This window comes from Halichoerus grypus, chromosome 10 (assembly GCF_964656455.1).
Source record: "Halichoerus grypus chromosome 10, mHalGry1.hap1.1, whole genome shotgun sequence".
Taxonomy (NCBI): Eukaryota; Metazoa; Chordata; class Mammalia; order Carnivora; family Phocidae; genus Halichoerus; species Halichoerus grypus.
The window spans coordinates 26440607-26454390 of record NC_135721.1 but is presented as its reverse complement, the minus strand read 5'-3'; the positions used below and the strand labels follow the sequence as shown (position 1 = coordinate 26454390).

At 42.4% G+C, this 13784-nt stretch overlaps 1 protein-coding gene across 12 annotated transcripts in view; it reads right to left on the bottom strand.

The window, feature by feature from the left end:
* Nucleotides 1-13784, bottom strand: part of LTBP1 (latent transforming growth factor beta binding protein 1) — a 389022-nt gene that overhangs the window by 36003 nt on the left and 339235 nt on the right. For 7 of the 12 annotated variants that reach the window (XM_078056161.1, XM_078056162.1, XM_036119099.2 and 4 more), the window contains 2 exons: nt 12298-12423; nt 8773-8916 (listed from right to left, as the gene is read on the bottom strand). In XM_078056161.1, coding sequence (XP_077912287.1) covers nt 8773-8916; nt 12298-12423 — 270 coding nt within the window. The remainder of the gene's footprint in view (nt 1-8772; nt 8917-12297; nt 12424-13784) is intronic. The other 5 variants (XM_036119100.2, XM_036119105.2, XM_078056165.1 and 2 more) reach the window with 1 other exon arrangement.

Genomic DNA, 13784 nt, shown 5'->3' with positions numbered 1-13784 from the left:
CAGCTTAGAAGACAGGCAATATGGGCAAAACACATGAACAGACATTTTTCCAAAGAAGACGTCCAAATGGCCAACAGACACATGAAAAAGTGCTCAACATCACTTGGCATCAGGGAAATCCAAATCAAAACCTCAATAAGATACCACCTCACACTAGTTAGAATGGCTAAAATTAACAAGTCAGGAAACAACAGATGTTGGCGGGGATGCAGAGAAAGGGGAACCCTCCTACACTGTTGGTGGGAATGCAAGCTGGTGCAGCCACTCTGGAAAACAGTATGGAGTTTCCTCAAAAAGTTGAAAATAGAGCTACCATACGATCCAGCAATTGCACTACTGGGTATTTACCCCAAAGATACAAATGTAGGGATCCGCAGGGGTACGTGCACCCCAATGTTTACAGTAGCAATGTCCACAATAGCCAAATTATAGAAAGAGCCAAGATGTCCATCAACAGATGAATGGATAAAGAAGATGTGGTATATATATACAATGGAATATTATGCAGCCATCAAAAGGAACGAAATCTTGCCACTTGCAATGACATGGATGGAACTGGAGGGTATTATGCTGAGTGAAATAAGTCAATCAGAGAATGACATGTATCATATGATCTCACTGATACGAAGAATTCTTAATCTCAGGAAACAAACTGACAGTTGCTGGAGTAGAGGGGGGTGGGAGGGATGGGGTGGCTGGGTGATAGACATTGGGGACAGTATGTGCTATGGTGAGTGCTGTGAATTGTGTAAGACTGACGAATCACAGACCTGTACCTCTGAAACAAATAATACATTATATGTTAAAAAAAAAAAAAAAAGAAGATAGAAGGAAGGGAAGAATGAAGAGGGGGAAATCGGAGGGGGAGACAAACCATGAGAGACGATAGACTCTGAGAAACAAACTGAGGGTTCTAGAGGGGAGGGGGGAGGGGGATGGGCTAGCCCGGTGATGGGTATTAAAGAGGGCACATTCTGCATGGAGCACTGGGTGTTATACGCAAACAATGAATCATGGAACACTACATCAAAAACTAATGATGCATGGTGATATACATAACATAATTAAAAAAAAAAAAGGAAGAAGACAGGCAATAAATACCGGCCAGGGTGAAGGAAGGTTCTTTGTCTTCCTTTCTTTTTCTGGTGAAAGAAGAGAACGGGAGAAGCGAGCCTGAGATAGGAACAGGCTGGGGTGAGTGGGGAAAAGAGAAAGCTTAGGATTCAGGCAGAGAGTACTGGAAACTGGGAAAGTCAGGGCAAGAGCCTGGTGACAGAGGAGCCTCCTGAAAGCAGAATGAAGCCCCGCAAGAAAGAAAAATGGGCGCGAGGTGCTGAGGTGGCTGAGTGAGCAGGAGGTGGGTGTGGAGGTAAAGCAGTAAAAGCCCCGCATGGTCACAGGGCACCTGGGTGGCTCAGTCGTTAAGCGTCTGCCTTCGGCTCAGGTCATGATCCCAGGGTTCCGGGATCGAGCCCCGCATCAGGCTCCCTGCTTGGCGGGGAGCCTGCTTCTCCCTCTGCTCCTCCCCCCACTCATGCTCACACTCTCAAATAAATCAATAAATCAAATCGTAAAAAAAAAAAAAAAGGCCGGTCACAACACTGACACGCAGGTATCATGAGGGCTTGTGAAGACGACTGGGACAGTAAAGCCACATCTGACATGACAGGTAAAATATCTGGAAATGTTTAAAAGGAAATGTACAAACCCTTGGTCTTCAGGCCCTATTTAGGGCAAACGCTAGGATCCCCCATGATTTCTAGTGCAACGGTGTGGGTGTCTCTCCGGTAGCCTCAAGAACATGAAATGGCTCATGCACAGGCTGAGTCTGTCACTTGGATCAACTGCTATCGGTTCATTCAAAGGTGGACATCTCTTTACTAAAAACTCAGATATTATTTTGGATACTAGATAAAGTAAATTTCATCAAAGTAAAAGCACGGTTTGGTAAATTCTTCTATTCTCGCTGAATGTGGGAAGAAATCTGACCCAACTCCCCACCCCGCCCCAACAAATGAGCCTATTTTCCTTAGACTTACCTACATTTATGGTATAGATCCATTACAAATACACAAGAAGACCTCAGGAGTTTTATGGCATTTTACAATGTTTGCATTTTAAATACTGTGTTCTCAGTGTCTTTAATTTTTTTCCTACCGAAGCTCTTTTTTTCTAATCAGAAATTATTTTTAAAAAACTCTTTCGGGCACCTGGGTGGCTCAGATGGTTAAGCGTCTGCCTTCAGCTCAGGTCATGATCCCAGGGTCCTGGGATCGAGTCCCGCATCGGGCTCCCTGCTCAGCGGGGAGCCTGCTTCTCCCTCTGCCTCTCTCTCTCTCTCTCTCTTTCTCTTATGAATAAATAAAATCTTTAAAAATAAATTTAAAAAACCTCTTTCAATGTTAATTTATTTTACAGGTTAACTAAACACATTAAAAAAAAAAACCCTACTCTGCCAAATATAACAGTTGAATGATATTATCTGTGATTTCCTGGCTTTAAAAAAATATGTACATACATAAAACCTATAGTGGACCTACCTCTCTAGGAAGAGAACAAGAATGTTGTCTGAGTTCAATTGTCAGAACCATGAGGATGATTTGCATGTACCCCTTGACAGCACGGAAACTCTTTTTTTCTTCTGTTCCACTTGTTATTTAACCAAGCATAGAGAGGAACCATCCCCCCTACACAGAAGTACAAACAGATAATTCCTCATTCAAGTATGCCCACCCATCTCTCTGATAAAATGAATAATTATTTTGATACTACAGAACTAGCTGGGAATGAGATGGTGAGATGCAGAGGGGACATGCTCTCAAATGTCGACAGGCAATTTGATTCAAGAGTTTCTGAGCGTCTGCCACAGGTCAGGTACCGTGCGTGCTAAGCAGTGAGCAAGGTTATAGGGGATGCAAAAAAGGAGTAAGAGAGAGTATCAGGGTCCTGTTGCCCTGCTGCCCTGCTCATGGATTTGAACTTCATGCTGTAGGCAGCAGTAAGCAGTTGAAGCTTGTTGTGATGAGCACCGGGGGTTGTAGTGGGTGATGAATCACTAAATTCTATACCTGAAATTAGTGCTGCCTTATATGTTAACTAACTGGAATTTAAATAACAACTTGGAAGAAAAAAAAATAAAACCAGACTCATGTTTTGCAAACATCAACTGTGGCAACCGCCAGGAGCAGGAATTGATGGGAGAGACTGGAGGGAAGTCAGGAGGGTACTGCCACGGTCCGGGTAAGAGATGCTGAGCGACTGGCCTGGAGCAGTGAGGAGCGGGGAGAGCTTTGAAGGACACTGTGGAGGCAGAATTGGCAGGATGTTATGAGGGCTTGGATGAATGGTGAGAAAAATTAAGGTATGATGATGTCAGAATTTCCAGTACTGACGTTTGGCACTTAATGAGTGAACACAGGTTGGAGATGGAATGGTAATGAAGTTGGTTTTGGATAATTTCGGACAGACCCACTTACAAGACACCCTGGGAGAAAGGTCCAATAATAGGCAGAGGGAAAGAGGAGTGCAGCCCCAAGGACAGAGGAGGAGGCAGAAGATATTTACTTGGCAGCGCGTAACACGTAAGTAATAGTTGACTCAGAGAAATATCCCCCAGAAAAGAATGGAGAGTTAGAAGAGGCCTGAACATGCAACTTCCCAGGACATTATTATTTAAGGAACGGGCAACAGAAAAAGAGTTTGGGAACGAGAAAGAAAAAGACCAGAGCAAGAGGAAGGAGGATACAGGGAAGACGAATGTCCTGAAATCAATCAAAGGGAAAAGAAGGGGGAGGGAAGATGGGAAACCACTGTTGATTATTTCATGAGGAGTCAGCAGTGAGACTAATGGTTTTAGCATGTAGGAGCTCACCGCTGACCCACGGGAAAGGCACTTCATACAGACGAACGAGCATGAGGGCCCCGGACCAAATGGGAGACAGTCTGTGGAGGTAGGTGGAGCATGGATGTCCCCAGAAAGAATCTGGAGGTCAGCGTGGTGGATGGTGCCACTGTAGGGGATTTTCATTTTTGATCTATTTTTGTATTTGCCAATTTTCTGAGAAGAATGTACATTATTTTAATAACGAAAACGAAACAAAGAAATGAAGAGAAAAGGAAGCCAATTTTTAGAAGAATTTGGTGTCATGGGGTCCTCAGCCTTGAAAAGTGGAATGGTGAAGTGGAAAAGATCTCAGAGTTGGGTTCCTGCACAGCATTAGCCACAGGGCCCTAAGGAGAACATTTAGAACTTCTCTCTGGGCCTCGGCTTCCTTACACATAAATACAGGAGCTGGGCTGGAAAACCACAAAGGTGCTTCCTTGTTGGAGAAGCCTAGGCCTGAGCTTGTGAAGCCTAGGCCTGAGCTCACAAATACATTAGTGGAAAATGGTATTTAAAAAGGAAACCCTGAAATAAACTGTGTAAAGAACAATTAATTTACAATGCCAATTATCACTGCAATTTATGCTTTATAATTTCTGATCTTGCTTATTTGCTTCTCTTAAAGTGAGGAACACCTGCCTCAATTATAACATACATCTCTTTGTGTTCTTTTCCTTATACCTTCTGGTTTAAAAGTAACACTCAGTTCCTACCCCAGAGTCTCCTCTGTGCACCAACCAAGACAGAGAGCAGCACTTTGTGGGTAAGGTCTGGGCTACCATTGACAAAACTACCTATTTACTGCTTCCTTTAGAGTATTCAAGGACATAAAGTTTTTACTGAGCAATTATCACAGGCACTGAGCAAATAAAAGCATCAGGCTATATCTCACATGCATACCCTCTTACATGTGATGAGTGGCTTGGACATTTTTTAGTGATTTCTGTTGCAGGTGCTTTTAGGCAACAGACAGCAATGTAAATTAGTGGCCAAAGGCCCAGGCAGTGAAAACCATTACGCCAGACCTAAAAAAAATTAGGTGGGAGCCAAGAAGTAGTTTAGAAACAAAAATCCTAGGACATGAAAATTCAAAAGTACCTGAAAGGAGACCTGGCACGATATCCTGCTGGAAGTGAGTGCCCTTCTACCCGTGGCTTCCCACCTGTTCTGGGATACCTCCCGGGAAATACCCACAAATTCATAACAGTGACCTGCTGTCTCTAGTTATTGGACAAATCTGCATACTGATCTGAAATCTACCTTCCTGACACCCACCCCTTAGCTCCAGTTCTGTCCTCAGTATGATTCCACCGTAGATTATTCTCTACTGCTCATTGCTGGAATACCCTCTGTCCTGGGGAAACTTTACAACAGAGTAACAATGTTACAGCCTATAATGCAAATTCATCTTTCCTTTCTCAATTACTTTTCAGGAAGGATGAGAGCTGAGCTGTTGGGTCTATCATATATACACTGCTATTAATCTGAATCCTTGTTAAAAACTTTCACTTAAATTTGGTACACCAAGTACAGCAGATTTTTTTTTTTTTTTTTTTTTAAAGATTTTATTTATTTATTTGACAGAGAGAGACAGCGAGATAGGGAACACAAGCAGGGGGAGTGGGAGAGGGAGAAGCAGGCTTCCCGCTGAGCAGAGAGCCCGATGTGGGGCTCGATCCCAGGACCCTGGGATCATGACCTGAGCCAAAGGCAGACGCTTAACGACTGAGCCACCCAGGCACCCCAAGTACAGCAGATCCTTTGATTGGAGTAGGAGACAAACTCTTTTCAGTGGCCTCCATTTAACCAACCTGTTGCGGTAACCAATGTTCTCTCGCCCTCTGGAAAGCACTCGCCAATGTCCACAGCAGGTAGAATGCTCATAGCCAGTCCGCTGCTCTCTGGTAGGAGCACACACTTCTGCTCTCACATGCTGAGCAGCATGCTGACCAAGACTCGGCTGTGTTTATTCTCAAACATTCTCTGCCAGTGTATTAATTGTTGTAATTACATAACTAAACAGTATACAAATCAATAAAATATGCATTAAGAAGAGTTGTTTATGGAACAAGTTCAAGGTTTGGAAAGACTAAAGCTGATTCAGTAAAAACAACGCTATCATATTAGATGCAGATAAGACAACTATAAAAAAAACTCGAGAAAAACTATAAAAATCTAGAGGGATTTTACACTCATTTACTTTGCAAAGGCCTTTAAATTCTTACTCCCTTTAAAGTGGGTGATGTCGATCATGCATAATATAGTTTATGCAGGACAAGCCATGCAGGTCTCTAAGAGCGGACTTCTACTCGAAGAAAGACTTTGGCCTTCCTTCAAAGATCGGCAAATGAATGTACCTTTGTGTGCTTTAAGTTAAAATGTAAATACTTAAAAACTATATTATCTTTTTTAGGATTTCCAGCTTCAATCACCTTTTTTAACAGCAGATCAATTCCTGACCCTGATGAAGTCAGAGAGAGAAATCTCCTCCTGCAGTTTATAGCTGGCCTGTCTCTCAGGACCCTGACAGAGAATTGCTCAGATGAAGATGTCATCATAGACAATCTTAAGACTGCATATCATCAGTTAAAGTTTGCCAAGAACTATGCAAATTGAGGTATAGTAGTGAGAGCTGCCAGGAACTGTATAAATTAGTCAGATTATACTGACATGGACCAATAAAAACAACTGGGTATGTGCGATATTTAGCAAAAGCCAGAGAACTATGGGGGGAAATATGTAAGAAACCATAAATGGAAAGATTAGATACAAAGTTAAGAGGAAAAGAAACTATGTATCCATTGGTAGACAAGATTTATGAAGCTGAGTATTCAAAATGAAGTTCTTTAAAAAACGTAGGACAGTACATAGTGAACTCTGACTGGGAGAACTTTCCAGAAAGAGTCAGTCAGTCACTGAGAGAGCAAAGACACTAAGGGAGGAAAAAAGCAAAGGAAGTGTCAAGGACTTTGTTACAGAAAAACTTAAAAATAGGATATGAGGAACAAGGCTTGTACAAAATGAATCACTGTAAAGTTTTAAGAAGCAGTTTATAATGAACTACTCCAGTTCCCCCAAAATGGTTCAGATGGTCTCATGACCCTATTAAGGTACCATTAATCTCTAAAAAAAGAAATGAGCAAGCTTTAGGATCTCAGACATGTACTTCATTCGAATCTATGTGAAGTGAATGAACCATTCTTTGATGTTGCTAAAACATTCTAGCAAAAAAATATCTACCTAGGGGAAAAAAATAGTTAAAAGGTCCACCATTTCAGAACAGATTCTAAAAAGATGAGAAATAGGTATCACTTAAGTATTTGGATTATAGCTTACTTCCTATAGTACTCTGTTATTAACAAATGGCTTTTACATACAGGATTTTTAAAAAAATTCATAAAATTCTGTGAGGTAAATATAACCTTTCTATTTTATAAGTCAGAAAATCAAAACTCATAAAAGGTAAATGATATGCCCAAGCTTACACAGCTGGAAAACAGCAGACCACCGTGGTCATTCCAATTTAAAGTATTACAAGAAGTTTAGAAAACAAAGGAAAAAGCAAAATTTCCATTAATTCCAATAATTATCTTCTTAAATGTCTTCTCTTCCTTCCCACCACAGATTGTAATCATTCGAAGAGCCTGCTTTGTTACTCAACATTGTACCACACGCATTTATCTTGACTACCTTACCTTCATATGAATCATTTAATGACTGTACAATAGTATGACATGTGAATGACTTCAGTCAAAATAATACTGTGGGTGAGGTGCTACTCTACAGAACCAAAGACAAATAAGAGAAAGATAGTTACTTAACCAATCCTTTTATGGGCCACGCAGGTTTTTGATTGTGTGTTTGTTTTTGCTATTACAGGAATAACTGAAATGAAAAGTCTTTTCCCTTTGGCTCATGGGTCACAGAGGTAGTCACTGGAATGAAGAGCGACCCCTCCCTCCAATAACACTTCATCTCGTCCCCTTCATAGACAACGTTTTTGAATTGTTGTCTTTTTGTGTCATTCTGCACTCCTCCTCTTTCTATTTTTAATAATTAAGAAGAATATGTGTAGGTGAAAATATTTTTATATTTTATTCCTTATTACTTGCAAAGATGGTTATTCCACACAGAACAAGTGTACCCTGTGGAGAAGTAGTGAGTGCTCTCTTAGAAGCATGGATACAATCACAGAGATTGAGCAAGAAAGTCAAATGGCCAATGTTTCATTTTATTTGGCTCTCAAATGACCATTTGGTCTTTTGCTTTCCTTAAAATACAACCAAGCTATAGCTACATGGCACAAACTAAAAGAGTGATCTGGAAGTTGATTAATTTATCTGGAAAACCATCAGTTCTCCAATTCAACTTGTGCCATGACGACACAGACTAAATCAAATTTTAAACGAATGCAAACACAGCCACTCTCTGGGCCAATTTCTGAAAAAACACCTTAACTCTTCCAAGTGGAAGTCTTTGTAGATCCTGAGAGGCCTATATGTTGCTTTTAATTTACAGAAGTGTCAAGATACATTTCTCCAAGGGCCAAGAAAGAAAGATTATGCAACCTAATGAGATGATGCCATATTAAACCCTGAGCTGATGGCTCTCTGAGTAGTAAGCAAGTCCCAGTGAATGTTCTCATCGTTTTGGATCCTTTACCCTACACATGGCGTCTCTGGGTTGGAAAGCATGACAGAGGCCATCTAGCTCAAATAGTCATCACTGATCACATCCTAATTCACTGATAAGGCAGACTCAGAAAGAGCATGGAAGCTTCCAGAGACAGCAGTGTGCCAGGACACTTGGTTATTCCTTACCTCACTCCCAGAGTGTGTGGCTCAAACCTGTGTAGGTACAAGTCCCCAAGAGGAGCCCCGGTGACTTACCTGCCGAGGCCCGGGGGCGGCACTGCCCGGTCATGGGGCTGTACTCCTGGTTTTCATCAGCGCACACACAGAGGAAGGACCCTTCCACATTTTCACAGAAGGCTTCACCACACACCCCACTAAGCAGCTCGCATTCGTTCACATCTGGAAAAGGGAGCACAGAGCAAGTCAGATGAGTGCCTCCCTCCTGACAGCTCTTTATTTCACTAGCTGTACCAGGGCTAAGTGGTGTCTGCTGGTCACAAATGGTCCCCAGTGAGCAATCAAACCCTTCCACTATTTTCTGGGGAAGGGGCTCCTCAAGGATGGGCTGCACAATTCGGTTCGTGTAAAAAGGACCATGAAAACACAGAGCAAAGTTTCCACGTTCCAATTCCACTTTACGGAGGGTCCTGGGATTGTCCTGCAAGTAGTGTATGTACACTCTGCCCATTTAATTCTCTCTGCCTTGACTTCTTGACATAATGAGGTCTTAAAGAACATGACAGTCCACACATGACGCCATGTGTAGGGTAAAGGATCCAAATCTAGTCCACTAGATTCAAGGAAAATTAGCAAACCTGGCGCTTCAGAAACAACAACCTTTCTTACATTCATTACAATATTGTTTTCAATCTATTCATATATCTGAACATACAATTCTCTAGTAGCCAAAATGTCCATACTTTAACAACCAGAAATCAGGTTGTGTATCCCTTTGGGAAATGAAGGAAAGACCCCTGTAAATACTTACCAGGTTACATTAATCATTCACACGAAACAAACTATTCCAGTAACTTATCATGGGCTGCGCCTTTAAAAGTTCTTCGGGTGTTCCACAGTGTCCTTTCTATTTTGCTAAGTGTTTTCTGTCTGCACTTTATACGTAATTAAAACACAGTCCAGGAATCTACTAATGAGTACATTTTATTCAATATTATGCAAGCACATAGCCCTAAAACAGGCTAATTCTAATGTTTGACCTTGCCCAATACTACATTTTAACGTGTCTCGTCCAAAGAAATTTTAGTAAGGAATGCCCAGTTCAACAAAGTACTTGACTTGACATCTGAAATGCTCATGTACTTTATGCCTTAAACATGTACAAACATCAGCTCTCATGAGCACACTTTGAGATGGTTTATACAAAGTTAAATATTTGAGCAATTATCCAAATCATTCAGGGAAAAGAGAAATCTTATTTTCACCTGCTATACACAGTTAATTGGACAAAAAGTTTATGTATCTTGACTTATTTGGATAATTACCTCAGTTTTCCATTTCACTTTGTATATAAACAGATATAAACCTAATGAGCTGGGTTTTGCTTATGAAAAGGTATTATAACATGAAAGAAAGCAGAGAGTTGGCATATTTAATCAACCCAGACAGTCATAATTTAGACCAGAAAAACTGACTTTAGAAATTTGCCAGTTCACATTTATCAATTTGGTAAATGTCAAATGGAACTTTCTACTTTCTAACTTGTATTATTTACATGACTCTTGGTATCTCTCCCATGGGAATGAATTTACTCAATCAAAAAGTACTTTCTGGTTTATCCTGCATGCCAGGCACTGGGGAAACAATGATGACGCAAGCAGGCCCAACTCCTGCCTTCACAGAGCTTATAGTCAAGCCAGAGAAATCAGCCAGATGATCTCACAGGCTAAGTGCTAAGAATGAAAAGTGCAAGGCAAGCATGGAGCAGTGGACCTTCAGGGTAGGGGCAGGTTAGGGAAATGATATTGGAGCCAAGTTCCATCTGAAGGATGAGGAGGTGATAAGGAGCAGAGTTGGCAGGGGGCTGGCGGGGCGGGGGGGGGGGGCAGGCACAGGAAGGGTCCAAGTAGAGGAAACAGAATGGCTCCTTTCCAAGTAGAGGAAACAGTTTGGTCTCAGGGCTGATTCAACTCTTAAATTCTACAGAACACCCAGCAGGAAGTGTATATAGTAGGTGCTCAGTTAATATTTTTGAAAGAGTGAATAAACAGATGAAATGACACCTGCTGAGTTCAGTAAAATCCCTCCTCTAAGGGTGGTGTTTCGTGGGCTGAAACAGAATGTCAAGATGGGTTCAGTGTGCTCATCTGACTGGTTAGAAGTGAACCTCAATCGGGGGCTCAGGAGCTGATATGGAGTTAATGGCGGGACATCTGCTATCTTAACAGGTAACAGTTAAAATCTGCTGTGCACCTACAATAGGCCAACTATGATCCCCAGCCAGGGCAGAGAGACCAGGGCTCTTGAGGCCTCGGAGAGGGCAGCTGCAGGCCATCTACACAAATGACAGCCCCAAAGTTTGTAAGTACTGTAACTGAATCTGCTGAAGGTATTCTGGAAGCAGGAGGAGGGTTCAGCACCGAGCTGGAGAGACAAAGATGGATCAGGGACAGTGTCGGGGAGGAGAGGGACAGTATCCTCAGGAGGCAGTGGGATGCATCCCTACTCAGGCAAGGGGAAGCTGGGAAGATGTTTCCAGCAGAAGGAGCAAACAACAGCCGAATTGCTGCACAGCCATGAGCCACCACAAGCAGTTTTATGTCACTGGAAGCGAAGAAGGAGGTGCTGAGGCTGAGGAGTGGCAGCCAGGTCACAAGACCTGTTTAGTCAAAATATTTAGACAAGTTTTCTTGCCTGCATTTTAGCGCAAAGGAGACTAAAGCAGGAGTTGGAACCAGCAACTATGACAGTGTTAGAGTAAAAGTGGTGACTATTCACGGGGGCGATTTCATCACTAAACCTCCAAATCAGTTTTGCGTTCCCCGTTTAATCTGGACAGGAAATGAATTAATGCTTTGAGTTGCAAATGTTCAAACTCAGAAGTTACGGACTCCTCCTGAGACCGTGCCTGCTATGAAATGAACAGAGTAAGAGTAAAGAAAAAGCCTCGTTACCTGTGATGTTCTGAATTTAATAACCCTTCTTCTTTCCCAGTTCATGGCTCCCACTGCAAATGTTTCATAATGAATTTGGTTTAAAGAAATCACAGCTGATCAGAAAATGGTATATGAAATGGGTTGTCTATAGGAGCATGTGCTGGACGCTGTTCTAGGACATCTGATGATATTCAAGATGCCTCCCAGCTCTGTCAATCCCAGACAGACTGAAGAAATAGAGTTGCACAGTCCAAAGCATCATTTTACGGGTGTCATTCCTGGAAAATGAAACTCCTGCCAACACTTTTCCTTAACTGCACTGCCTAAGGAGGTACATCTTGAAGACAGACAAGCTACACCACACACCAGACTATTTCCTGTGCAGGAGGGACTCTGCAGAAGGGCTCCGTATCCACAGCTCAGAGTTTAAACAGATGTTCTTTTTTAATATACATGAAATTCAAAGTTCTTCTCCTCTATTTCTTAATGTCTGAACAATTTCAGAAGCCATCTTTCTGCACACTCCCAAATTGTGTGACAAAATCGCATGAGGATGAAATTCTATCCAAATTACCTTGCTTACAATCTCTCCTGTTCTTGATAACTCTGATGGCATTTCAACAGGGGGGACGTGAAACATGCTGTGGAAAGAAATCTAAACACTCACCCACACACCCTTGCCCATCCTGTGGGGCCTGAAAGCCCTGATAACAGAGGCAGCGGAACGAGCCAGCCGTATTGTCACAAAACCCGTGACTGTCACAAACAGTGTTGTTTACACATTCATCAATATCTGCAAAAAAGACATTTAACATCAGACACAAAACACAGACTGACAAACACCAGATATTAATGGATAGACAGAGGTGCTCGACACACCTCGATTAGCATGAGATGATCATGTTTACACAGAATGAACTTCTAAAACATTTTACACATCAATAAAATGTTTTGATGAAAATGTCTTCACAGACAAACGCTGGGCTCTGTGAGAAAACATTTACTTTCCTCAGGAAGTGTTTTCGAACAGAAAGAGCTGCTGTAATCGCCACGGTCAGCGTTTTCTGCCTGCTTCCAACCCTTTATTTCCAAGGAGAGTATATTCTCCTACCGGGGAAACCCGTGGAAGTATTGTCACCTTCCTGGGTCGCGGTCAACGCTCACAGTTCTTTCTGCAGAGATGGCTCACTCAACCCTACAGATAACCTTGGGCAAATCTCAAGAGCATTCCCAGGGACGGAGGAGAGGAGGAGGGAGACAGAGAATCTGATGAGTTCAGCAACATAGCCAGGCAGCCTGACTCGTTCACAAGAGAAGACTTCCTGTCACCAAGTTAAAGCCACTCAAGGTCCTAAATGTCACTGTTGCTCCCACTGGTTAGCCGGTGGCCCACTTGCAGATTCATTGTGTTCTCTATAAACCTGATGATAGTGTTCCTATGCCTTTTCTTCCCCAATAAAAATGTTCTCATAAAAGTGATGTCTCGATTATGAAGTTACGAACAGACTTTCAGACACACTTCTTTATCCTTACGGTGACTAACTGACTACGCCTTTTTCCTTCCCCTTCCCCTTTTCCTGGTTTACCTCCACACCGCACACTTCCATCTGTCAGGTTCTGTCCTCTCTGCCTCTGGATTACACGCTCCTCAAATACAGGCTTTTGGAGAAACAATTAAGAAAATGCAATTACTGCATCCAAACACATGGGAAGGGGCGCCTGGGTGGCTCAGTTGGTTAAGCGACTGCCTTCAGCTCAGGTCATGATCCTGGAGTCCCTGGATCGAGTCCCGCATTGGGCTCCCTGCTCAGCGGGGAGCCTGCTTCTCCCTCTGGCCCTCCCCCCGTCATGTACTCTCTCTCTCTCAAATAAATAAATAAATCTTAAAAAAAAAAAAAAAAAAACATGGGAAGATAACAAATGATTTAAAAAAAATGATAAGTTGGGTGCCTGGGTGGCTCAGTCGTTAAGCATCTGCCTTCGGCTCAGGTCATGATCCCAGGATCCTGGGATCGAGTCCTGCATCGGGCTCCCTGCTCGTTGGGGAGTCTGCTTCTCCCTCTGCCTCTGCTCCCCCCTCCCACTCGTGCTCTCTTTCTCTCTCTCTCTCAAATAAACAAAATCTTTAAAAAAATTTTTTTTAAATGGTAAGTT